The sequence below is a fragment of the Crinia signifera genome, chromosome 4, assembly GCF_055691185.1.
Source record: "Crinia signifera chromosome 4, ASM5569118v1, whole genome shotgun sequence".
In the NCBI taxonomy this organism is placed as follows: domain Eukaryota; kingdom Metazoa; phylum Chordata; class Amphibia; order Anura; family Myobatrachidae; genus Crinia; species Crinia signifera.
Window position 1 is genome coordinate 260,074,672 of NC_139220.1, and position 24,979 is coordinate 260,099,650.

At 43.3% G+C, this 24,979-nt stretch overlaps 1 protein-coding gene across 6 annotated transcripts; it reads left to right on the forward strand.

Moving 5' to 3' along the window:
- The first annotated feature begins 5,023 nt into the window (after positions 1–5,023).
- Positions 5,024–22,505, forward strand: C4H15orf61 (chromosome 4 C15orf61 homolog). Of its 6 annotated transcripts, none has more exons than XM_083184377.1 (4): positions 5,024–5,102; positions 19,133–19,194; positions 21,297–21,635; positions 22,115–22,505. In XM_083184377.1, the coding sequence occupies exons 3-4, from the start codon at positions 21,299–21,301 to the stop codon at positions 22,240–22,242; spliced, it is 465 nt and encodes a 154-aa protein (XP_083040503.1). In that variant the 5' UTR covers positions 5,024–5,102; positions 19,133–19,194; positions 21,297–21,298; the 3' UTR covers positions 22,243–22,505. The 6 variants fall into 6 exon arrangements, with proteins under 6 accessions (XP_083040503.1, XP_083040500.1, XP_083040501.1 ...); XM_083184374.1 differs by lacking the exon at positions 5,024–5,102 and adding an exon at positions 5,489–5,619; XM_083184375.1 differs by lacking the exon at positions 5,024–5,102 and adding an exon at positions 5,498–5,697.
- The last annotated feature ends 2,474 nt before the right edge of the window (positions 22,506–24,979 follow it).

Here is a 24,979-nt window from a genome sequence, read left to right on the forward strand (position 1 = left end):
ATGCTGACAAATGTATACAGCACATAATATTTTGACAGGCAAAGTGGGCCCCTTTCAGCTCTGGGCCCCATAGCAGCTGCACCTATGGTAGTTACGCCCTTGGTCCCGGCTCCCTTCCTTCTCCAGGGAGGAGAAAGCAGTTCTGAGGGGAACAATTTTACTGTACCTCCTGTCTGACACCCGGCCAGGCGGCACCAGCATAGCGCTTCCTGAGCTCAGTTTCCAGCATGTTTACCTGATCTGCTGGCCTCCTCATTAGCTTGTCCATGGCTCCTGCACTCCTTGTTCCTGGGTCCCAAAGTTCTATTTATGCCCCTGTCACCCTCTTTTTCTCTTACTTTCTCTCCTGCTACTAAGGCACATTGTAGTGACAAAGGGATGGGGAAGGGGGCCCTTTAAATGCTTTGCTATGGAGCCCACAAAGTCCAAGATACTCCCCTGTATAGGATAGTTCTTGATGGTTGGTGTGACTCATTTCAAAAAGGTTGCAGGAGGTAAATCACACAGGAAGGTTAAGATTTAGTTAGGGATCAAGGGCTTACACTCATCCTTCTCTTCTCTGCTTTCTTCAGGGGATTCTGCAAGCTGTAAATAGAAGAGATCCAACACCACAACTGTCACATCATTGTGTGTGCTGCATTCTTAATCACAGAAATTGGATTGTACATAGTAAGAAGCCACTCAGCACTTAACAATAATAACAATTCAGCACGTTTACAAGCCAGGGTTGTTATTGCTCTGTCAACATGAGGAGATCTAAGAGCATTAAACATTTGATGACAGTAATCTATACAATGCAGTACCCTAATACAGTACAGGGGATTATCTTTAACTGTTCCCCAGGTAGGAAATTGCAATATCTAGTACTGCACTAGTTATAAAATGGGGTATGCGTGAGAGACTATAGCAGCCAATCAAATGCTAGAAATGATGAGTCTGATAACACAGGAACTGTTAAAAGCTAATTGATTTAAGTGGTGCTGGAGAGGTGGTGGAACACATGTTTCCTGACACAGTTCTGCCACCACCCCATCCCCATGAGGTGGAGCCTGGGCCAGGATTTTCTGCACCCCCTACTAACTATAAATTTGTTCCCGACCTCCCATACTTTCTGTTTTCTACAATTAAAAAGATGTCACAAACTAGCACAATCATTTTCATATGTAGTGCCCCTGATTCATATTACACCACATAGTAGTGCCCCTGATTCATATTACACCACATAGTAGTGCCCCTTATTCAAGTTATGCTACACAATAGTACTCCTTACACATAATGCCCACAGTAATGCCCCTTAGGCAAATAATGTACACAGTTGTGCTTATACACATATCTGCCTCTGTCATACCAGCAGCTCATTACCCATGTCCCTCCAGCAGCTCTAGGTCCTGTGTTTCTTTTCCATCCTCTCTGTGTCTCTCCAACCCCATGTCACCGTGTCTCCAGCATGCACAGAGCCTGCTTCTCTTAGTGGTTCTTCTTTCAGCAGTGGTGACGGACGGCATGATATCACATATACGGTAATGAAAAAGGAAATTGCTGGGAGAGACTTTTTTTGTTGGAATTACTGTGCAGGGCTGTGATGATGGTAGTGGAACTCAGTTCCCCCTACTATTAGAGGTGGTGGAACTCAGTTCAACTCCGTTCCCGCTCACTTTAACTCCTGCATAGCGGTAATCTGGGGCTGTTGCCAGACCTCAGCAAAATTACTGGGACTTAATTATGTCTGAAAGGTACCAACCAGGGAACACATTTCCAGTTCAACACCCCGCAAATGATTAGGGTTTGTTCCATAACTTCCATCCTAGGTCGACTCCAGGATTAAGGGGGCGATTCAGGTTGGTTTGCAAAAGCAAACTCCTTCTTTAACCATGTGCATTTCAGGTGGGGGTAATGTAACATGCAAAGAGAGTTACATTTGGGGGAGTGATTTTGTTTCTCTGCAGAGTAATAATGACTGCTTTATTTTTACACAATTAAGATTTCAGTTTGAACACACCCCACCCAAATCTAACTCTCTCTGCACATGTTACATCTGCCCCACCTGCAGTGCACATGGTTTAGCCCATTAGAGAGATATTTTGCTTTTGCGAGCCAACCTGAATTAGATGTGTGAATGGTACGACCGTGAATTTAACTCCTTGGTCGCAGTTACAATCCGCTGATAGGCTGTTTGGGCATACTTGCCGGTATTATTATTACATCATGCCTCCAAACTTCTCCAAGCTGGGAGTTGGGACACCACAGCAAAAAAAAGGGGTGCGGCCTTGTTTAATAAGGTGTGGCTTCTCTGGGATGATGCTCCGCTAGCCATACCCCTGTTTCCCATTACTGTGGGGGCATGGCCAGCAGCTCTTGGGGCAGATGCACTAAGCTTCAAAAAGTGATCAAATGGGAAGTGATAAACAACCAACCAATCAGCTCCTGCCTGACATTTTTCAAACGCAGCCTGTGAAATGGCAGTTAAGAGCTGATTGGCTGGCTGTTTACAACTCTCTATTTTATCACGTGTTGAAGCTTAGTGCATCTGTCTACCCCCAGGATGCCCAGAGAAGGCAGGCTGTGCCACAGGGAGGGGGCTGCAGACATGCAGAAGTAGTGGCAATGCTTGAGTATGATATGTGTGTGTGTGTGTGTGTGTGTATATATGTATAGGAGAGCAGGCTAAAAACATTGGCTTGTAGACTGCCAAGGTATCCCCAACTGATGAAGTTCTAAAGATAGTACTTGACACACAGCACACACCAATTTATTTGCTTCTAAACAAATGCATTTCTGTAAAGTTACATCAGAGTTGCCTACTTTCTAGCTGCCCTCTCGGGGAGGGGCGTGGCAGCCGGTGGATCATCCATGTGGGGTCGTGGGCAAAAAAAAAAAAAATGAAAAACTCATGTCACCCTTTTCCTATTGCTTGTATAAACCTTTTGACCATGTTGACCGAACGCACATTAACCCGATCACCCATACCCTATCCCGACCATAATGATGACCTCCATGACAGGGTTCTACAAAGACAAAAGATTTGGACTAATATATCATGCGCTTAAATAGCAGCCCCAAAACCACAACCCAAAAAATTGGAGAACCACTCCAGAGGTTAGTTACATACAATACCGTGTGGAATTTGGTAGGTAATCAAGGCGCTTTGCAAACATTCAAGGTGAAACCCAAAAAACAAAAAGAAAAAAAACCACAATAGTGTAATATGGTTTTAACAGTACATAACAGTTCAATTAAAACTGGAGTCGACTCGTACCGAATTAAATGGTCTACATATGAGGTAGACAATAAGGCGTAGGGAGGGACATATGCTTGTCACAATGGAACCAAAAACTCCTCTCACTTTCTTTAGATGCTGATCAGTGGCGTAACTAAGTTTTGGGCGCCCCCCCCCGCCACCCCGCCAAGCTCCCCAATTCCCTGCCACCCATGCAAACCTTTCTCCCCCCCCCCCAATCCCCCGCCGCCCATGCAAACCCCCCCCCAATCCCCTGCAGCCTTACCTATCGCGCTGGTCCCGGCGGCTCCGTTCTTCTTCTGCTGAGGACCACCACAAAATGGCCGCCCCCATACAGCAGACAGTTTCAGAGAACTGTGTGCTATATGGGGGCGGCCATTTTGTGGTGGTCCTCAGCAGAAGAACGGAGCGGCCGGGACCAGCGCGATAGGTAAGTCTGCGGGGGATTGGGGGGGGGGGGTGTAACTATAGCACCGCAGCCCCCGGCGCCCCCACATGCACAGCGCCCCCCCAGCGGTGGCTACGGTGCTATAGTTACGCCGCTGATGCTGATGAATCTCAAACGGATAAGAGAAACTTCATGGTGCAGTATAACATAATTTTATTCACACACAATTAAAACATCACACAATGTAAGGGATCTCAGGACTCTCACCATTCGATTTTGTCCACAAGTGATTGTAGATACAAAAGCATAAGATGTTAGACCACCACAGGCGTCCCTGGATACTGGCTGTAAGGTGAAGTCCGTCCGGTCCCCTTCCAGAGTGTTTTCAAATGACCACTGCCAACCGGTTTCGATACCTTGCAGTATCTTTCTCAAGGCATCATGCCTTGAGAAAGGCATGATGACCCTCTCCTTCAGGGAGAAAATGCTCTGCTCCTGGACTTCCCTGGTATGTATGATTGCCATCACCTGTGGGGAGCTAGGTAAGTGATGGGAAAGGTGATTCCCCACAGGTGATGGCAATCATACATTACCAGGGAAGTCCAGGAGCAGAGCATTTTCTCCCTGAAGGAGAGGGTCAGGTAGGCAACCCTGCTCCATGATGAGCTGAAGTCTCTTAAGAACTTCCTGGATATTGCTGACATTTCTTGTTCTTGTTACAATGCTGCTGTGTAAATAAACGTTAAAGGGTTCCTGTCACCCCCATCAAGGACCCCAAACTAACCCCCATGTCTACTAGTACAGAGTACAGCAAAGCAGAATCCGCTTTTCAAACTAAAAAAAACCTTTTCATTACCGTGTATCATCCATTCGCGCTGTTGCCTTCATTAGCATAATCTGGAGATGTCCGTCCCAATGTGGGCTAACGGACACTCCCCTGTGATGCTTTCTCAGCCCCCTTTACTTCCTCCTTCTCCCCCTCCCCTTTGCTGAGATCTCGCAGCTGCGCGCAAGTTTCCCTGAAGCCGTCCTGGCAATCTCCATAGTCCCACCCTCCGATGTCATCAGGCCGCGCACCTGTGTGATTCCAGACAGTACAATCAGTACACGCCGCGGAGAGAAGACAGAAGGAAGACTCGTCGCTGCTGCTGCCTGTTTCCTGTCATCCCTCGCTGATCGGTGAGTGCGGCGTGTACTGATTGTACTGTCTGGAATCACACAGGTGCGCGGCCTGATGACATCGGAGGGTGGGACTATGGAGATTGCCAGGACGGCTTCAGGGAAACTTGCGCGCAGCTGCGAGATCTCAGCAAAGGGGAGGGGGAGAAGGAGGAAGGGGGCTGAGAAAGCATCACAGGGCCGTGATGCTTAGCACACAGGGGGAGGGACGTTTTTGAAGAATTTGACTCGATCCCTAGCAACGGACTCAGCTCCCCTTGGATACAGGGGACGCTGGAAGGATTTCAAGCCGTTCTAGTGAGTAAAATAGCGCTTAAAAAAAAAAAACACAGCACAGCTTACATAGACCTATACTACATAGCCTAGGGGTTAGTTGGGGGTAGTAAAAGGGGGTGACAGGTATCCTTTAAGCTCAAGCTACATATTGCACTGTTTAATATAATAAGCAGCATTTATGTGGTAGTTTAAAGTTCAGAAATATCTAGCAAATATGCATCTCCGTTTAGCCATCAATACTGCGTATTATGCGTAACAAACACTAACACCGTCCCATCTCTGTATAGCAGTAGCACTATTTGTAAACCGTCCCAAACACTTACTTCATCGGCAGTAGCTTTCTGCTGAATGGTTGATGCGTTGTATACAAGACCCATTCTACTGTTGTATTGGCTTGAAAAGAACGCATGCGTCTGGGACTCTATCTCGTTATTGTTTAGAATCTCCGTCAGTCATCCGACATCTGGTCTGTGATTGGATGAATCAGCTGCCAATCGTATGATGACAGAAGATGGCGGAAATAGCGGGTGTGCAGCAGGTGAGGGCAAGAATCATGTCTGTCCAGGATAGTAAGGTCAATAAAGTCACTGTTTCAGCTGCGTCTTCCCGTGCTTGAGTGAGTACCGGTGCATGATGTAATGCAGCTACCTAGGTAGCCTAATGTACTGAATAATTAGAAGTCCAAGCACGCCTACAGCCTGTATAGTGCCATTGCTGATGGCTGTACATGGGGACTGTGGACAGAATACTTTGATGGCTATAAACTTCATGATTAATGGTTTATCAAATCTTACTGATTACCATTGTCTCCTCAGCCAGGTAACCGCAACAATAAATATATAAAACCTGGATATGTATACATTCTACATAGTGACTGCCCTGCAACTAAACCACTAGGTCACATGCATACCTTCAGTTCAGTGCTATATACAGAAATCATTTCCACTGCTATCTGTAACCCAGCAGCTATGCGGCTGGTATGCATGTTAATTTATTTCTATGCTGGTGCAATGCTAAGCTGGTGGTTAGTTCTTCATTTAAAACCACAGCTCTTCCAGGGTGACCTGTTTTATTAGGTGATACTGCTCCACTGTCCAGCTTAATTAACCTTTGTAGCACCTAAATGGATTTTTTTTTGTTTTGTTTTCAGGGTGATGTGCTTGCAATGCCCATGATGTTGGAATGCAGGCTACAGCTCCTTTCATCACTACTAAGCGGCTTGTGTATTAATAATAATGATTATTGTCAGTCCATAGCATGATGAACTATTTAATTAATATATCCCTGACATGTACTTAGTGTAATTTGAAGTCTCAGTGGTTGCAAGAACTGCTGTCCATAATAGTAACATCCCGGGCACTTATTGAAGAGTCTTTACAATTTTCAAAATACTGCTGAGAATATGACACTCTGCAGATTTTAGTATAGTGTGGACCAATGGAGCCAAACTCCGGTTTGGTACTTTGGTTGGTACCCCTCCTGGGTATATCCAACTAGTCCTGGCACCGCCGCTAATCTGGTATTTTGTTTCAGGCAAAACCAAATCTGAGATAAGCCGGACTTTATTCCCATATTGAGGCCTGAAAAACACAGACTTTTCGCATATCCTGTGTTTACGCAGAAAACGTGAGAACGTTTTGAGTGGAAAGAGTGGGGGCTATTTAATTGGCACACAAAACATTCCCTACTTTGAGGTCATACACTAGTCCCCATTTATATTTATGGTACTTATGAGTTATCTGGGCGCCCGATTTTTTGATTGTATGCCTTAAGTTAAGGCATACAATCAGATGCGATGCGATATCGCATCGCATGCGACCATCGGATGCGATGACCCGATTTTTCCATAGGAATCAATGTTAAAATTGACGGAGTCCATTTTAACATGGAATTCAATGGGAAAAAGGGGTCCTTTTCATACCCCTACTATCCAAGTGGGCATGGAGTTGGATATAAACCTGTGGCGAGCGGACGGTATTCTGTGTCCCCTCGCGGGGCTCGCTACGCTCGCCACGCTTCGGGCTCGGTGGCTCGCTACGCTCGCCACAGGTTTATATCCAACTCCATGCCCACTTGGATAGTAGGGGTATGAAAAGGACCCCTTTTTCCCATTGAATTCCATGTTAAAATGGACTCAGTCCATTTTAACATTGATTCCTATGGAAAAATCGGGTCATCGCATCGCATCGCATCCGATGGTCGCATGCGATGCGATGCGATGTGCCCGATCCGACCCGATTTAGAAATCGGGCGCCCAGATAACTCACAAGTACCATATTTATTTATTTACAGTTTCTTATATAGCGCAGCATATTCCATTGCGCTTTAAAGTTGGAAACCGTGATTAAACAAGCTGGGTCAAAACAAATCAACATAGAGGTAGGAGGACTCTGCTCGCAAGCTTACAATCTATAGGCATAATAGGAGGGATACAGTAGTAGATGGCTTCCGGAAGAGGCCGGGGATGGTCGCATGCACCTAGAGCTCCGTCCCCCATCCACGGAGCTCCACCATCCCCGGCCTCAGGAGCAGGGTGTGGCGGAGGGGATGAAGACAGGCAGAGGAGGCGGGCAGGCAGTGGTGGAAGAGGAGGAAGCGTGCGCTGCAAGCCGAGGATGATGCGGCCGGAGCTGGGAGAAGGCTGACCGTGCGCCCGCCGTAGTTCACCTTCACTGGGCGGGTGTGAGATTATCTCACAGGCACCACTCACCCCTCCGCCTCCCCCCGGGATCCCCCCCCCCCAAGCAGGCTGCACCAGCCCCGGGTAACCCTGCGGCAGCTCCACACCCTCCACTGACTCTCCCCCGGCCTCACTGACTCTTTCTACCCCCCCCCCCATCACCACCACCCACGGCTCTCCCACAGGAAGATTCAAAATGGCACCGCAAATGGCTGCTTAGGAACTGTGCATATGTATCATGTGTTTAACTGTACTGTCCCTGCTTATATTGCTACCTACCTGGCTGCTGCAACAACCAGTGGCGCTGCTGATGGCTGCCTAGGCGCTGTGCAGCTCGGTGATCCCCGCAAGTGATGTCTAAATGCTCTCAATGTAATGTATATAATGTCTCAAGGGAATGTATGTAATGTCTCCCCCCCATTTCATCCCTGCTTGATGCTGCACTGTAATCCACAAAAAAATTCCTAGTGTGCGCAAGCACACATGGCCAATAAAGTTGATTCTATTCTATAAGGATAGAATTCCATAGCATGGCAGTCCCATCGGATTACAAGACAGTCCTGATGGGATGCAATTAGATATGAATGCTACTGGAGGTTGTGTGGGGGTTCCGGAATATGATAAGCTTGCCTGAAGAGGTGAGTTTTCAGGGAACGCTAGAAAGGTTGGAGACTAGAGGAGAGTCTTAATGTGCATGGAAGGGCATTCCATTTTGTGGGTGCTGCCCGACAAAAATCCTGTGTAAGTGGGAGCAAGTAATGAGTGTATTAGAGACGCAGATCTTGTGCAGAGCGGAGAAGTTGGGTGGGGATACAAGGTCTTTTCAAAAGCATAAAGGGCCTTATTTTGGTTCATTCTTTCTGACAAAATCATTCTTAGATGGACAAAACCATGCGCACTGCAGGGGGGCAGATGTAACATGTGCAGAGAGAATTAGATTTGGGTGAGTAATTTTGTTCCTGTGCAGGGAAAATACTGACTGCTTTATTTTTACACTGCAATATAGATCTCACTTTGAAGTAAAACCCCACCCAAATCTAATTCTCTCTGCACATGTTACATCTGCCCCACCTGCAGTGCACATGGTTTTGTCCATCTAAGAAGGATTTTGTCAGAAAGAATGAACCAAAATAAGGCCCAATGTGAGGCAAGCCCAAGTTGATGCACTTTATGCTTTTGAAAAGACCTCGAGTGCCATCCGATCAGCAGCCTGCTGATTCCACTGGTCCTGTGTCTGGTTGTGTGATGCAATTACCTGAAGAAGGTCCTGGATAGGACCGAAACGTTGTAATACCATTCAAATGCTGGAATAAAATACTGCTTTGATATAAGTCTCCTCTTCTGTTGAAGGAATTGGTTTATCAAGGGTGACACCCCAGTAATTTTCCTTGATGTTGGATTGGAGTGCGACCGTTTTCTTGGATATATATATATATAGTTTGACTCTGAATTGTGCTAAATTTTATATGCAGCACCACCAAAATTCCTCCTGTTAGTGACGAACAACAGACAAATACAACAGAAAGGGTGATTAGGGTGCGCAACTCAATACATAAAATGTACCTCCCAGTTGAACTTAAATTAAAATCAGAAATACATTCTGGAGATCACTTCCATGTGTCCATTGTTGGGTGTATTCGCAAAGATTATGCACAGTCCGTTTTAAGATGAATAATCTTTTTATTGTGCGAAATACCCGACGCGTTTCATCACTACGACTTCATCAGGGGTAAAACCGCTATGAACAGTGATCCTAACAAGTATCCAAGCTGAACAATAAGATTTTTTGTTCCACATTTTAAATAAACATCAATAAGGAATTGTGGATTTAGTCAACAAGTTTGGGATAATTCTGGTTGTTATGGGTAATCCTCTGAGATAAATTACCTATGTTGGTCAGGACACTCTGAAAATAACAACCTCCTCATCCAACATTTAGGAATATACAGTATATATTCCAGGAATATATATATTCCAATTAAAACAGGGGTACTACTTTCCTAGAACGGCGCCCGTCTCATTGATTGTATGCCTTAAGTTTAAGGTACTTAAGGCATACAATCAACGCGATGGACCCGATTTTTTAATCTCATGGATCTTATGCATACATAAGATGCATGAGATCCATAAGATAAAAAAATCGTGAGCCCCCAATAACCATTGTTAACGCCACCAGCACTATCAACGCCAACCCGAAGCGTGGCGAGTGCAGCGAGCCCGCGAGGGACGGCGGTACGCGTCCTCCGACCTTTTCGTACCCCCACTATCCACGTCAGCGTGGAGTTGATGTTATATAGTGTGGCGAGCCACTGAGCCCGAAGCGTGGCGAGCGCACGCGGACTACTTTACATGTATTCCGCGTCCCCTCGCCACGCTTCGCGCTCGCCACACTATATAAAATCAACTCCACGCCGATGTGGATAGTGGGGGTATGAAAAGGTCGGAGGACGCATACCGCCGCCCCTCGCGGGCTCGCTACGCTCGCCACGCTTCGGGTTGGCGTCAATAGTGTGGTGGCGTTAACAATGGGGGGGGGCATTTCACCCATGAGGTTGGGTTAGCAATTAAAATTGGGGTTTTGGGGGCTTTTTACATTGATTCCAATGTAAAAATCTCGTCGATTGCATCATCTCATGCATCTTATGCCGCACAAACACATAAGATGCATGAGATGCTTGAGATATCAGCCCCACACATACAATCTAGATCAGGCTTGTCCAACCTGCGGCCCTCCAGATGTGCTAAAACTACACATCCTAGCATGCATTGCCATCATTCTAGCATTCCCTAATAGCCAAATTGTGGCAAGGCATGATGGTATGTGTAGTTTTAGCACATCTGGAGGGCTGCAGGTTGGAAAAGCCTGATCTTGATGGTGGGCGTCGTGCTAGGAAAGCAGTACCAAAACAGGTTATTGGACCTGATTACTGCACTTCATATCAGCAGGATAAAAACATAAAAGTGTAGATGCAAACCTAATTGGTTGGGCGCAGGTGTCCATCAAATTAATGATCATACATAAGGATTATTTAAGATGTACTGGTCCCCCTTGGTATCCACAATCCTGTTGGTTTAAGGTCCATGTATTACCTGATATTTCAACTTCATTTGTAAACTTCTGCCTGACTGAGCGTTTCTGAAAGCTAGAAATTCCACTGGGAATCTGTTTCGGAAGCATCTTTCTTCCAGAGAGCTGAAGGTATATATTATAAATGTCAGACGGGTTTCTCTCCCCTTTGTTTTAAATCACAGTCACTTATACATTCTCTGTATAAATAATATAAATAAAATGGTATTTAAAGAAACTTTGGGTGCATTTGAGTTTTCATTAATTGCATAAAGGATCATGAAAATGGGGATTTCTTTTATTTAATTTTTTTCTCTTTCAAGTTTGCCTGCTCTTCTCTAGATGAGTGATGGGGAACCTTTGGCCCTCCAGCTGTTGTTGAACTGCACATCCCAGCATGCCCTGCAACAGTTTTAGTATGGCTAAATAGCAAAACTGTAGCAGGGCATGCTGGGATGTGCAGTTCAACAACAGCTGGAGGGCCGAAGGTTCCCCTATACTGCTCTAGATAATGCCCATACAATAAGAATATATGGTTTCTTGCCTGCTGTATAACAGATATATATGCAAAAATGGTCATCTCAATGGTAACCCTTTCCTATTGCATTCTGAAGGAACAGAGTAATTCATCATTATACTCTGTTCCCTTTTTTCCTGCCCTTTTGTTTTCATTCTACAGAAAAGAGCAAATTTGATGACTATAGCATTTTCTTTAGGATTATGCTTACTATAATATTCATATATTTGAGAAGATTATAAGAATAAAAGAGCTGTAGCCGTAATTACCACATAAATAGTTTTAAATAGTATTATTAATAGTTTAGAAAAAGGTTATACGATAAATAGAGCAGACAAAGTACCATATGAAAAATATAAACAGAAATAAAAAAATATATGGTACAGATAATGTAAAAAATATGTAGGTGTATTCAAAGACCCAGCCAGAGGACATATGATAAGCAGCAAAGGGCTGACCGGGTTAAAAAAAAAAAAAAACCTAAAATAAACAGAACAGAAAAACACAATAAACATGAAGTAAGATATCACTAGCAAAGTCCATGGGGAGGGGAAGATTGATCGAGGTACCACAGACTTGTAATGTACTCCATTAATGCCACAAAGTGGACACGGGCATGAAGGGCAGTCAACGAGGGTGCCACCATGCATTTCCAGGTTTTTTTCTATCATTGATTTGGTGGTACAGTACATAGGACCAAGTTTATCTTGGTGTTTGCTAACAGATTGAACAGGGGCACTTAGGAGTGCCATCGAGATCACCTATTAGGTAAGCCTATTATATTTGACAACATTGCCTACACTTCCCAAATGCTTCTATAATTCGGCACAACCACCAAGTGTGGAGGAATGTATCAACTTGAGGACATTGGGAATATTGAAGGAAGTTTAGTCGATTCCATGTACCATCTTGCATATAACTTGTAGGATATCACCCTAATAGCCACTCTAATAAAAGCTTTAGCAATTCTGGACCATCCCTCATCATCAATATGGGTTGAAAGGTCTGCTTCCCATGCTAGTTCATAGGGTTCCCAGTCAGGAGGAGTTGGGGCCAGTATAGAGTGGTATATAACAGATATGTCACCTTTTTGACCAACAGAGTATGTAAAAAGGCATTTAAATTGAGAGAGCATTCTAAGCTTACTTGTAGGGAGCGTTAACAAACTAAGCTTACTAGTTAACTGAGGGTTAACAAAACTCACAATCTGAAGATAATGGTATTGACATGAAGCCGAGATTAAGCAACGAGTTGTTGTTGCCAAAAACTGGCCATAGGCCTGCTGTTTCCTGGGGGAAATAGCAGATGGTTCCAAATAGGGTACATAAGGGAGGGTGGGCCAGATCTTGGGATACACAGAGTTTGTCCCATACTTTGAGAGTAAATTGTATTGTTGGGATTGCGTAGGCTGAGGCCGGTCTAAGTGATTTGGGGGAACAATACTATCCCATCCACTCGTCCCTCCTGAAGCATAGCATTCTCCAAGTCTACCCACCTCCTACAACCCAGATCAGAATGCCAGGAAATTATCTGATTTAGTTGAGTTGCGTGATAGTAAGAACGAAGCATCGGGGGAGACCAAGTCCTCCTTCAGGTACAGATTAAGCCAGGACAGATCTGCGATCTGTGTATAAGTACAGTTTTTAAAATGAAATGGTTACATCAAGAGCCAAAATACATAGGATTTAGCCACACCAAGCCAACTCTCATCTTAGCCCACTGTTACATGCTCACTTCTACCCCTTTTGTCTTCAGCCCCTTTAGTATATAAGCTCTCATAAGCAGGGCCCTCCTTCTTCATGTGCCCTTCTTTCTTCACTTAAACCATCTCCATACTTCCTTCAATTGCATCTAGTACCTTGGTTTACAGTACCCTAATACTTATTTCAGGGTTGTCTGCAGATGCAGATATGTTTATATACGCTGTAATTGTCCTATACTGTCTTGACCTGTAAGTCAGATGTTTCCTTGTTTGCTTACTTGTTTATGAACTCTATAACTGGGTGCTGCAGATCACTTGCGGCGCTATATAAATAAATGATGATAATAATGGGGCCGGATGTAATTCCACCCAAGTTGGGCAGAGGTGCGGGTTCCCAACTGAACTCGGATGTGTTTTTTTTTTTTTTTTCTTATTAAAGGGGCAATAATTTACAAGGCAAATGCATGCTTGTAAATGATTGCCACTTCAAACATCTGAGTTCGGCCAGGAACCCACACCTACAGCCAACTCAGTCTTGTTAGTGACTTATACAATATCAATACAGGTTGGGGATCCCTTATCCAGATATCTGAAAAATGTATTACCCAGAATGTCATTTATTATTTATTTATTTATTTTTTTGCTAAAAGAACTACTGGGGACATGATATGTAACTGGCACTACTGGGACATGATATGTAATATATCGGTGTGTATTTCATGTTTTTGATGTGTTTATACAACATAAATGATTTTTCTGTTCACAGAGGTATCTTAAGGTCCTGTCCTCAAGATACCTCTTTGAAATATAAAAATATTTCGAAATACGGAAGAATCCAGTACCCAAAATACTTCTGGTCCCGATCATACTCAACCCGTACAGGATTTCAGCTTTTTCCGGGAATTGCGTATCTGCTATGTTATGTGAACTAGTAACTCCCCTAATTATATTCCATCTAATGTGTAATTAGCATAGTCATTATCACAACCTAGGTGCATACAATTTCATTTATCTACATTAAACTTAATTTTCCGTTTTGTCCAAAGTTTAATATAACGTTACCATCCTGCTCTGTGTTAATAGCCCTACATAGATTAGTGTCATTAGTAAATATGAACTCCTCGCATTGTAGGTCAGCTACAAGGTTATTAATACAGTGATTTAAAGGTGCAGGGTCCAGTACAGATCCCTGTAGTACACCACTAATTACTGTATCCCATATGGAATATTTCCACAATATAACAACTCTTTGTTTTCTATGCTTCAAACCGTTACATGGCATATATATTATATTTGTACTCTACTATAAATACCATTAATGTGGATGACCTTTAAGGGCGTATTCAATCCCTGGTCACGACTGTCAATCCGTCCCGACAGCATATCGCCAGGCAGGATTCATTGTCCCGCTTGATGTTCAGGGAAAAGGGGGCGTGTCAGCGTAAACGGCCATGGATTGCCGAGATTCGTCCATAATCGCGACAATTCGAGGCCTTTATCAACAAAACGGGCCCGACAGCTTTTAAAGTCGGTCCCTTTCTGTCGATCTGCCTCTTCAATGCTGTCGGGCAAGACAGCATTGAATAGGTGCCCACCAATATTTCCCACGTCGGAAATAGCAGCGGGGATTGAATAACCCCTTAGTGTTCATTCTAGCACCCTGCATCTTCAAAAACCCTTGCAGTTTCTCTTTCCTACCTGGTGTGTCACTCTCTGCTGTTGTGCTTCTAGCACAATGTGGTCTTTATTTCAGCACCGATATGTAAACCAGACTTGTGCTGGAAGCACCACAACAGAGCACAACATCCCAGGCAGGGAATAAGAACTGCTCGGGTTTTGAAAGGTGTAGGGTGCTAGAATGAACACTTACCTTAATAAGGATAATTAACACTCCAAATCTGTCAGTCTGTAGCTGTATAGCTATGCACAGATATAGACTGATGGATTTGGAGGAGATTCTCTGTACAAAAATGTATTAATTTTAAGATTATTTGTTTCCCCAAGTTCACAAGTTATTATGCATAAGGATTCCGGCGTATCTGGCCGAAGGTGAAGGCGGGCCAAATCGCATGTGCTTAAAACTTTTGCACTGTAATGTATATCCAAAATGAACACATTTCAATCAATCAATGGCTGCATTACGTGGGGAGGACTTATTTATTTGGCAGCTCCAGACTGCTCTTCCAGATACCCGTTTCAATCTGCCTACCCCGCAGAAAATTGTAGTTTGTGTTGTTCCTCCCAGCTGCTGTATACACTTACACAATTGCAGCATCATTAAAATATGTGAACAACACTGAATAGTTAAGGGAGCCAGTTAAGCTATATAATGGTTGGTAACATTCAGTAGTACATTTACAGACTTGCATAGATATTTATTTATTTACAGTTTCTTATATAGTGCAGCATATTCCGTTGCGCTTTACAATTGGAGACAACAGTGATTAAACAAACTTGGTAGATACAAACCGACATGGAGGTAGGAGGACCCTGCTCGCAAGCTTACAATCTATAGGAATAATAGGAGGAATACATAAGGATAGAATTCCATAGCATGGCAGTCCCATCAGATTACAAGACAGGCCGGATGGGATGCAATTAGGTATGCTACTGGAGGTTTTGTGGGGGTTCCGGAATATGATAAGCTTGCTAGAAGAGGTGAGTTTTCAGGGAACGCTTGAAAGTTTGGAGGCTAGAGTAGAGTCTTAGTGTGAGTGGAAGGGTATTCCATAAGGTGGGTGCAGCCCAACAAAAATCCTGCAAGTGTAAGTGGGAGCAAGTAATGAGTGTGGATGAGAGACGCAGATATTCCTTGCAATTTTTGCAGAGACTTATCGCTACTGTACACTCTTTTTTTTTTTTACACTTGGCTGTGCCACCTCAAGTGGCACAAAAGAGAGGCCAGATGTCTTTCTCTATTATGTGGATATCCACTTGAGCCAGGCAGTAGCTAGGTTTGTGGGCTTACAAGCTCCGCGTTGGGTTAAACTGGACCCCAGCATTTGCAATCTGCCTTGACAAAAACCCATCCTGCGATTGCCTTCTTTTGCTACCGATGTGACTATTGTAAAATTCATTATCAGACCACTTCTGTCAGGCTCTGGTTTTTTTTTTGTGAATCCACCTGTTGACCTTGAAGCTGAGGTATGCTGGAGGTTGGAGATGAAAAAGTAGCTGGACGGATATAAGTCTATCGTATAAAAGGAGCAGGTGACTGGAGATATATATATCGGATATGGAGGAATACATCAGGATACATGAGCGGACTTGAAATAAAGAAGACTAAAGAAAGGCACCTTGTTTCCAGAAGAGTTCACCAGGATACTGGACTAGACTTGAATAAAAAGGACCTGAAGAAATATAATCTGGTACCGGAGGAATTCACCTGGATACTGGACCAGACTTAAATTTTATATACAGTAAACTTTCAGGGGAATGACAAGCGATGTACCGGCGTCTACTTGGAGACTGGAATCCTGTTTTAACCTTCCCGCGCTGTGCTGATTGGAGGATTACCTAATAGCTGCATTTTCATTGGTGGTCTTCAGGAAAATTGCAGAGCCCGGCGGACAGCAGAGTAATCCCTGCTTCAGCAAGCCGGACACACACATTGGAGCCACCCGGCCGGAAGGAGACAAGCGCCACAGGCAGAAGACCCCCGCAGCTTTTAACCACCGGACTGCTGCACGGACGGAGACATGGCCCTGCCACACAACTTGGACAGGTAAGCACTAGAGTGACGGCCGGGCTGTGGCAACTTCTCGCTCATCCACCATCCAGTTCCTCTGGCAAAACCGAGATTTTACCTTGGATCCTGTCTAACCAGTTTCTGATTGTGGTTTAAAATCTGTGTCTGGGTGATATCCGATGTAGACTACTCGATCTGTCCTGTCCCTCTGGGTGTTCTATGAGACAAATCTAAAATACCAACTTTAAGCTTGTTTTCTTATAAAAAGTAAGACACTATATGGGCTCTCTTTCTATTTAATGACCTCCCATGAAAACCTGTTCCTCCATAGCCTCCCTGTCAATACAATATGGCTCACTAAACCAAACCATACTTTGCAATGGAAGAGGGATTTGAGCATTTCTGCAATTGAATTCACTACAGTGAGAGAAATTTCTCAAAATCCTTTATATCATCATTGGTTATCGAAAACACCTATATTTACTATAAGTTGTACCTAGTCCCTTTAAACAGCAAAGTTGTATGTCTCTACCTTAGGCCAGTGTTGGTTTTGGGACAATGGGCTTGTATTCTAAAAGAGGGTTTGCTCGTCTGCTCTCTGATGTTTTAAAGTTCTGGTGTCCCCTTAGTCTTTTCTATTTGGTTGCTCACTAGAATGTTTGGATAAACATGCTCACAATCTGTCCATACAAATCCTTAATGCTGCTAGGTTCTTCATTACCACACACTGGAAAGAGCTAAATGCCTCCTAAGCATTTCAGCTCTTGAATACAATCTTTTCCTTGACAACCATGGAGAACATACCCCCTTAACTGTGTAAGCCTTCATGCCACTCATTACTCTTGAGTGCTCTCCAGTCTACTCCACTTATGAGTGCCAGGAACCTGGCCTAGTCCTCCTCATAAACCTATTTGCCTTCTCACTCCCTTCCTCTTTCCCCTGCCATAGTTTTATTATTATTTTTTTCTTTATTTGTTCTTCTTTTTGGCCACTCTCTTCATATACATAGATTAATTGCACACTGTAACATATACTTTATTGATTATCAGTTTCATATGTACTGTGCTTTGAGGTGTATACACATGGAATGATTTGAAGCACAATGTGGGCATTCCCGATCGATCGGACTGACCAATTGTTCAAATCGTTCTGTGTATCGTTCATGATGCGCATACTCGCCGATCATTAACATTCCTCTATGATCTTTCATGCATGCAGGGAGATCGTGGACCAATCTTTTGTGAAGTGTTTCAAGTAATTTCGTGTGCATGCACAATGAACGATTTTATACCATCAGTAACGATATCTGATCGCTTCCAACATCTTTCCGTGTGTATGCACCTTTAGTACTGACTTGCACATCTGCTTGTTTATTTGCTAGTTGTATGGCTTTTCTTAAACAAAATGATCTTGTATTTTTGAATTGTAGTATAAAAACTGTATTTAAACACACTGTCTTGAGTAGACCAATGTTTTGATTGCAGTTTTGAATATTTCCTATTCATTTTATTTGTAAAATTGTAGAAACTCGATCAGTTCGATGCCAACCATGGCCCTAACTGTGTATATTCTCCAGTGTGGGTTTCCTCCCACAATCCAAAAATCTACTGGTAGGTTAATAAGCTCCTAGCAAAATTAACCCTAGAATGAATGTGTGTACATGTAATCGGGAACATACAGTAGATTGTAAACTCCAATGGGGCAGGGACTGATGCGAATGGTCAAATATTCTCTTTAAAGCTCTGTGGAATATGTGTGTGCTATATAAAATACTGGTAATAATAATAATTGCTTTTTATCTTTAAAATTAATGTGGGTGTTTAGAAAGTTGTACTTAAGAACCATTTTAGGGCATTTCAGTAACACTTCTAAATAGCATTTAAAAGGGCAATTCTATATAATGCAAAACCAGCCGCGTTTCATTGATCACATGGGAAGTGATGCTCAATTCCATACTTAGACACGATAAAGAAAAGGAGATGGATGATGTTTATTAGATCTCTTCAGGGTTAAATCCCAAAATATGTTACCTTCAATTGCAAGATGGTCCTGTTGAAGCTTATTAATTAGAAGATTAACAATGAGGCACCAGGAGTAAGAGAACACTCAACGAGAGATCCACATTGTGGTGTAAGCGTAACTGCCGGGTAGATAACCAATCTAATCAAAGAATTGGCTTTTGGCAGTTGTCACTCCCTACATTGATTTAATCTATGGTTTTGTCATTGTGGATGCTGCACTGGGAATTAAATGGATATATAGAGTTAGATTTACCAGTAACAGTTTTTCCACCATAATTAACAATTGCAATTAAAAAAAAGTGCCTAAGTAGTTATTGGAATTGCACTGAGGAGGAGAAGCTGTGACTTTTACAGTTGCCTGTGTTCCTGTCCGTAGGTGTGAGGAAAACATCTGTCATTGTGGCTGCTGCTCTAGGGAATTCCTGGAAATAACTACTGGTAAGTCGAATGCTGTACGTTGATTTCATCTTGATTTGTATTTACTGGTCTTATAATGTTGAAGTCCTATTGGAGACTTTTAAATTATCCTTCCTTGCTGCTTGTATGTTTGTGTTCCCATAGAAGACTAGGACAATTTACTATTTCTTACTGTGATTTCTGGGACTTTCTAAGCTGCACTTTCAGAGGCTGATAATTAATCACATCCCTCCCTTTTTTATTTACTGCACTATAAGTGTCAGGTGCTGCTATGTATTAATCATAGCCAGATACAAACAAGGCCTGGCTTCACCTCCGTAATTAACAAAAGTAGGATCCTTTCTCTTCTGTGTTAATAAAGAGACCTGGAGACTGTTTGCAACCTTCATGTTCTAACTGGACCATGTAATGAGCAGCAAATTCTCATCTAAATATATTATTTTCCCTGACTTGCATGTATTTTGTATGCTCAGCTACTATTATTGGGCTACTGCTCTATCATTATTATCTTATTACATATTACACTTGAGAGACACTCACTGACATTATCTTTATTCGCCATTTGCTTACTCAAGGCGCATACAAAGACGCAGTTGCTGGCTGTGACCTGCATTTCAGTAGCCACCCCTCCCCCATTACCGCCTAAATAAAATGTGCGCTGACTGTCTACCTATTATAAACTTGCATTGCGGCCTCCATTGCAAGATTATTGTGGCACATGTTTAGTATGATTCAGACTTGTTTTTAATTTGCCCAGACTTATGGAATTTAATACGCTGCTCATGTGGGCTCACGAGCAAAAATCTGCATGTTTGGATCTACCGCACATGTCCATAATTACTGCTCCTATTAAACAGAGCCTATGGTGTTAAGTTTTATAGGTGGTCTATATTCCTGTAAATGAATCCATCCTATGTTGGAGCACAAGTAAAGGCCCATACACACTGGGCGACTTTCATGTAAAAGCCGCTCAGTTTTCTCGTCTGAGTGGCTTTCAGTATGAAAGCCGCCCAGTGTGTACAGGGCAGCGGTGAGTGCTGCTGCACGCTCTAGCATAATTGCTGCCGGGCGCCGCTCGTCTGCTGTTATTACTAGAAGATGAGCGGCTTTGTGGACAGCTTTCCATAGCGCTGCGCTATGGAATGCCGTTTGCCCCCACCCCCCGCTCCTGACAGCGCCGGGCAAGGGGAAAGCCGCTCATTGTGTATGCACTTTACCGCCAGCGATAACAATGATCATCGCTGTCCATACAAGCTGGGCATAATCGCCCAGTGTGTATGGACCTTTAGAGAACAAGCTTGAGCACTATCTTGCACATTTGTTAAGCGGGAAACGGCCGTTAGGTCAACACAACTAAGGTCGACATACATTGGGTGGACCACTGAAGATCAACAGGCCTGAGGGTGACATGGCTATGGTTGACACATGCATTAGTTTGACATTCAAAAAGACTTATAAGACTTATTTTTTATTTTTTTGGGCCAACATGTGCCGACGGGTGGTATTTCATGCCCTACCGTCCACTAGGGCGTGGAGGGAGAATAGAATAGTGTAATAAGCCTAGTGAGGCACAGAGTCCAAAGCATGGCGAGCACAGCGGTGCACCGATACGGTGACTATGTCGACATTCGGGACAAAAACCGTGATAAACCCATTTTGACTTTTGGTCTGTGTCGATCTAAAGCCTGTCGGTCTTCAGTGGTCATCCCAATGTATGTCGACCTTCCTTTGGTTGACCTAATGATCCATACCCGGTTCAGATCACAGACACCACTATAAGTATAAACCTCTTAGGGGAGAGCTATGTGACATGGTGCCGCTATGTGATGTGGAGGCTGAATTCCTTTACCCATGCCAACCTGAAAATAGCCAAAAGTGCCCAAAATGTTTACATTTCCAAGGTAATCCCCATAGTTCCCCTAGACATTGCAGATACCTGTAATCTTCCTGAATTGTATTTAAATAGTGAATCAGAACATTATAATCCTTACACTTGTGTACATCACTGTTGGCTGTTTGTCCATGTGTCCGAGTCACCCCTCAATTGTGTATGTCGTTGTTGTTTTCCTTAAGCCTTTTCATGTGAGTCTTTGTATAGAACATTAGCTCTCTCTGTCTTGCAGACATGCTTTTGGTGAAGACAGCCCACAACATCTTGTTGCGAATTCTCCTCTTCCCAGCAGGATCTTCTGGGCAGCCTCGCCCCAACGCCTCTGAGGTTCTGACCCAGCACATCCTCCAGCGGAACTTGCCTCACTGGACATCTTTTTGTGTGAAATACAGCACCGTTCATAATGACCAGTTTGCCTTATCGAACTTTAACTGGGAAGTGAACAACACAAATTACCATGTCCTCAGAACGGGCTGCTTCCCTTTCATTAAATATCACTGCTCCCGTGCTGCCCCCCAGGACCTGCATCTCTACAACCACTTCTTTACCACGCTGAAAGCCATAAATCTAGGTAAGTGATGGAGAGATGCTGTAATTACACCCCACACACTCCATCCTGCCTCCCACCCAAGGCTTATTAAATATTTAGCTTTATAAAGGCCATCAATTGTCTTTTCAAACAGAATATGTGGAGCATGGCTTCCTGTGGCTGCTTATCCATATGGCTGGGATTAATTACTTTGCTTTATTATCGCAGCTTATTAAAATCTCCCTTGCTGCCGTTGGTTAGAACAGCCCATTATGTTAGCGGGTTATTATGAGTTTCATATTAATCGCATTATTATCTCTCTGGCTGCCTTTCATTAGTAAACTGCAGAGATGCTTGGAACATAAATAAATAAAATAAAGTCATCCTTTCATTGCTAGCACAATAACGGGGAGCCGGAATGGCGGGTCGTGAATGCAGAGAAGTTCACAATGCTGATTATTATTGTGTTCTTTCTCTTGGGTTGGTGACTGTTTCTGATTGGTTGTGTGTCCACTCGGCAGGAATCCCTACTCTTATGTATGGCCTGGGATCTTGGCTCTTCGCCCGAGTCACTGAGACCGTTACTACGAGCGCCGGACCAGTGACCATCTACTTTCTGATCAAGGAGGACGAAGGAGCAATGTTTTGAGCCACAGATATAAAACTTCGGATAACTCTACTTTGTTTTCCTGTATCATACCTTTTATTTTAATCTCTCTCTCTCTCTATCCTCTTGCTTCTTTGTCTCCATTTCTTACCCTATCTTCTCATATTTAGAAATATTTAATAAAGAGCGTTTAACTGTAAATCTGGAGCAAGAACAACCATACTGTATTATTAATGTAAGAATTCTGGTTATTTATTTTTTTGCACCAAAATTGCAATAATTAAATACTGATGAAATCATCTCAATTGGGACAATGTTCATTTAATTGTATTTATAAAAAAAATTGTAAAGAAAAGAAAAGGAAACTGATTCAGAGTACCAATGCGTTATTTGATTTCCTTAAATTATTCACAAAACTGCATGCGATAAGTATGATTTAAGTTTACCTAGTATACTCGGCCAACAATTACCCTTAGGGCTGAACCAATATTTAGCCTAGCAAATGACTAGTCTTGAGATCATGAATTATTACTCTTCCTTGACGGTTGTGCCTTTTACTGGGTCCTAGCCAGTTCCAGACTGAAGTTGCGCATTCCATCGGACTTTAATAAAATGGTTTTTAATTACCTGAGTGAGCGTAGCCTCCTTCAGTGTCCATTCCCCATCCCTCTAGTGGGACTGCTTTGATTTCGGATATCATGTACTGCTGACTATGCGCACCTGATTTCCAATAAATACAAATAACGAGGCCCTGTGTCCGATCAGCTGCCGAGCAAGCTCCTGCGAGAACGCCTCTGACAAACTGCTCCATCGATCCTGCTGTTGTGAGCTGCAATCTGCATTAAACAGGCGTTTGATTTCTTGCCTTACACTGTCACTGTGTAACAATTAGGCAAATGTAATATTTTCTTGTATTACATGGAAATCAATGCACCTTTTGCTCCTGAGGAGTTGATCATGGTGAGAGATGAGCTGTCAAAGGTCAGAGGTCAATGTGACCATATAATTTCTCAGCATGGATAAGCCGCTCTTCCATCTGTTCACGCTTCTCAGCTGAGCTACGGGGATGTTGAAAATTGCACAAAAATAGAAATCTTTTCAAATTCAAGTGGGTTTTGAACATTCTTGTGGTGCGGGTCAAGTTCGAATAATTCTAGTGAAAGAAACAAAAGCATCTCTTACAACTGTCACCGGCAGCTCACAAGAGTACACTGCCAGGAATGGAATAACAGAACGGTGCCTTGTAGCCACCTGGTAGATGATGGGTTAACGGTTCCTGTCATTGAGTGTAATTGAAGCTCGGGTACCCAGATCGGATCCGATCCCTGCCACCTTTCAACACCCTCTCTCTGTCTCCTATCGGCATGCTGCTGGGGTCAGACAGATAGGGTGTCTCTGAAATAAGTCTCTAACCGTTGAAAGATCAGACCGTCACAGGGCAGATGGGGCTGCAAGAACGGCAAACATTTACCTTCATTATAGGTATGATGTCCAGAACAAAATCTGCTCCGATCTACTAAAATGGTTTAAGCATATTTATTTATTAACCGTTTCTTATATAGCGCAGCATATTCTGCAGTTACCTGAATAAAGTGCAATAAACAAAAAAAAAGACAAAAAAAATAAATAGAACACAGAACTCTTAACCTATAACATAATAACTGCAACATGAGGATAGTAAGCTGAAAAAGGAAATAAACTAGAAGCGTTCAGTACGCTATGGTCTCTCAGGCAAATAGCTTTTACGCTATACTGAAAATGTCTGTGATTACACAATGTGAAAAGAAACATTTGGATCAATTACAATTTAAACCAGAATGTGCCAAGTGTTGGCTCAAAGCAGGGGTGTTCCAGATAGTGTCCTAGATTAGCACTGTGATTGCCTTTTAATTGGGATTTGGCTAGAAAGTTGCTGACCTCGGGAAATCTCTGCAGGTGGTTTCCTAAGAACCGTAGAAGGACATGGATCCATGGCTTAAACGGAACCCTCTCTAATGCCCCTTTCAGACCGCACTTTTTATCTGTTATTTTGCCTTTTTTTTTACTGTTTTTAAAATGGTAATTTGTGCAGTCTGAAAGGTGCAGAGTGAATTTACCGGTTCTATTGAACTGGTATTTCTAAAAGGTAATAAAGCAGGGTCCTACCCGTTTTTAGACCCGTTTTTTTTCATCCACTGTTTTCTATGGGTTAAAACGGGTTCAGTGTTGTGAAGGAACAAAAACTGCATTGAAATTCAGTTTAAAGACATGCAGTGTGAAAGGGGTTTTAGCTGGCAGACCCGTTTTTAGAAACATTTTAAAATACCTCGTCAAAGCCAGTTTTGCGGTCTGAAAGCAGCATTAGTGTATCACGTGTCATGGGTTAGCATGTTCGAGCCGTGTTTAAAAAGTTTTTTTTTTTTTTTTTTTGCAACAGTTAAAAGACAGACTGGTCTCGATGAGTGTTTGTGTATTGCATGTTTCACTGGAGAGCATAAAGTTCACAATGTCCCAGGATATTCTGGTGTTTATGCAATTAAAATACAGGGAGTTCGTAAAGTTCCTCTGCAGAGAACACTGTCCCTGCCTGCAGATCTTGGCCGGGATGCTCTAAACCAGAAATGCGGTAAAAACCCCGTTATGGGGTTTTTACTGCATTTCTGGATTCTCTAACCCCCTCCGCAGTATCAGCGCTGGCGAATGCTGGCGATTCCCTGCAGAAGCCTATGGGCTTCTTACCGCAGCACTGTGTGTGGGATCTTTTATGGATCCCTCCCAGCATGCCCTGCGGCCGGTGCTC

Coding starts and splice junctions, on each gene's coding strand:
- C4H15orf61 (XM_083184373.1), top strand. CDS start 6,264: ATGCAGGCTACAGCTCCTTTCATCACTACTAAGCGGCTTGT. Junction 6,305..19,132: donor ATCACTACTAAGCGGCTTGT/GTATTAATAATA, acceptor TCCTGTCCGTAG/GTGTGAGGAAAACATCTGTC. Junction 21,636..22,114: donor GCTGAAAGCCATAAATCTAG/GTAAGTGATGGA, acceptor TCCACTCGGCAG/GAATCCCTACTCTTATGTAT.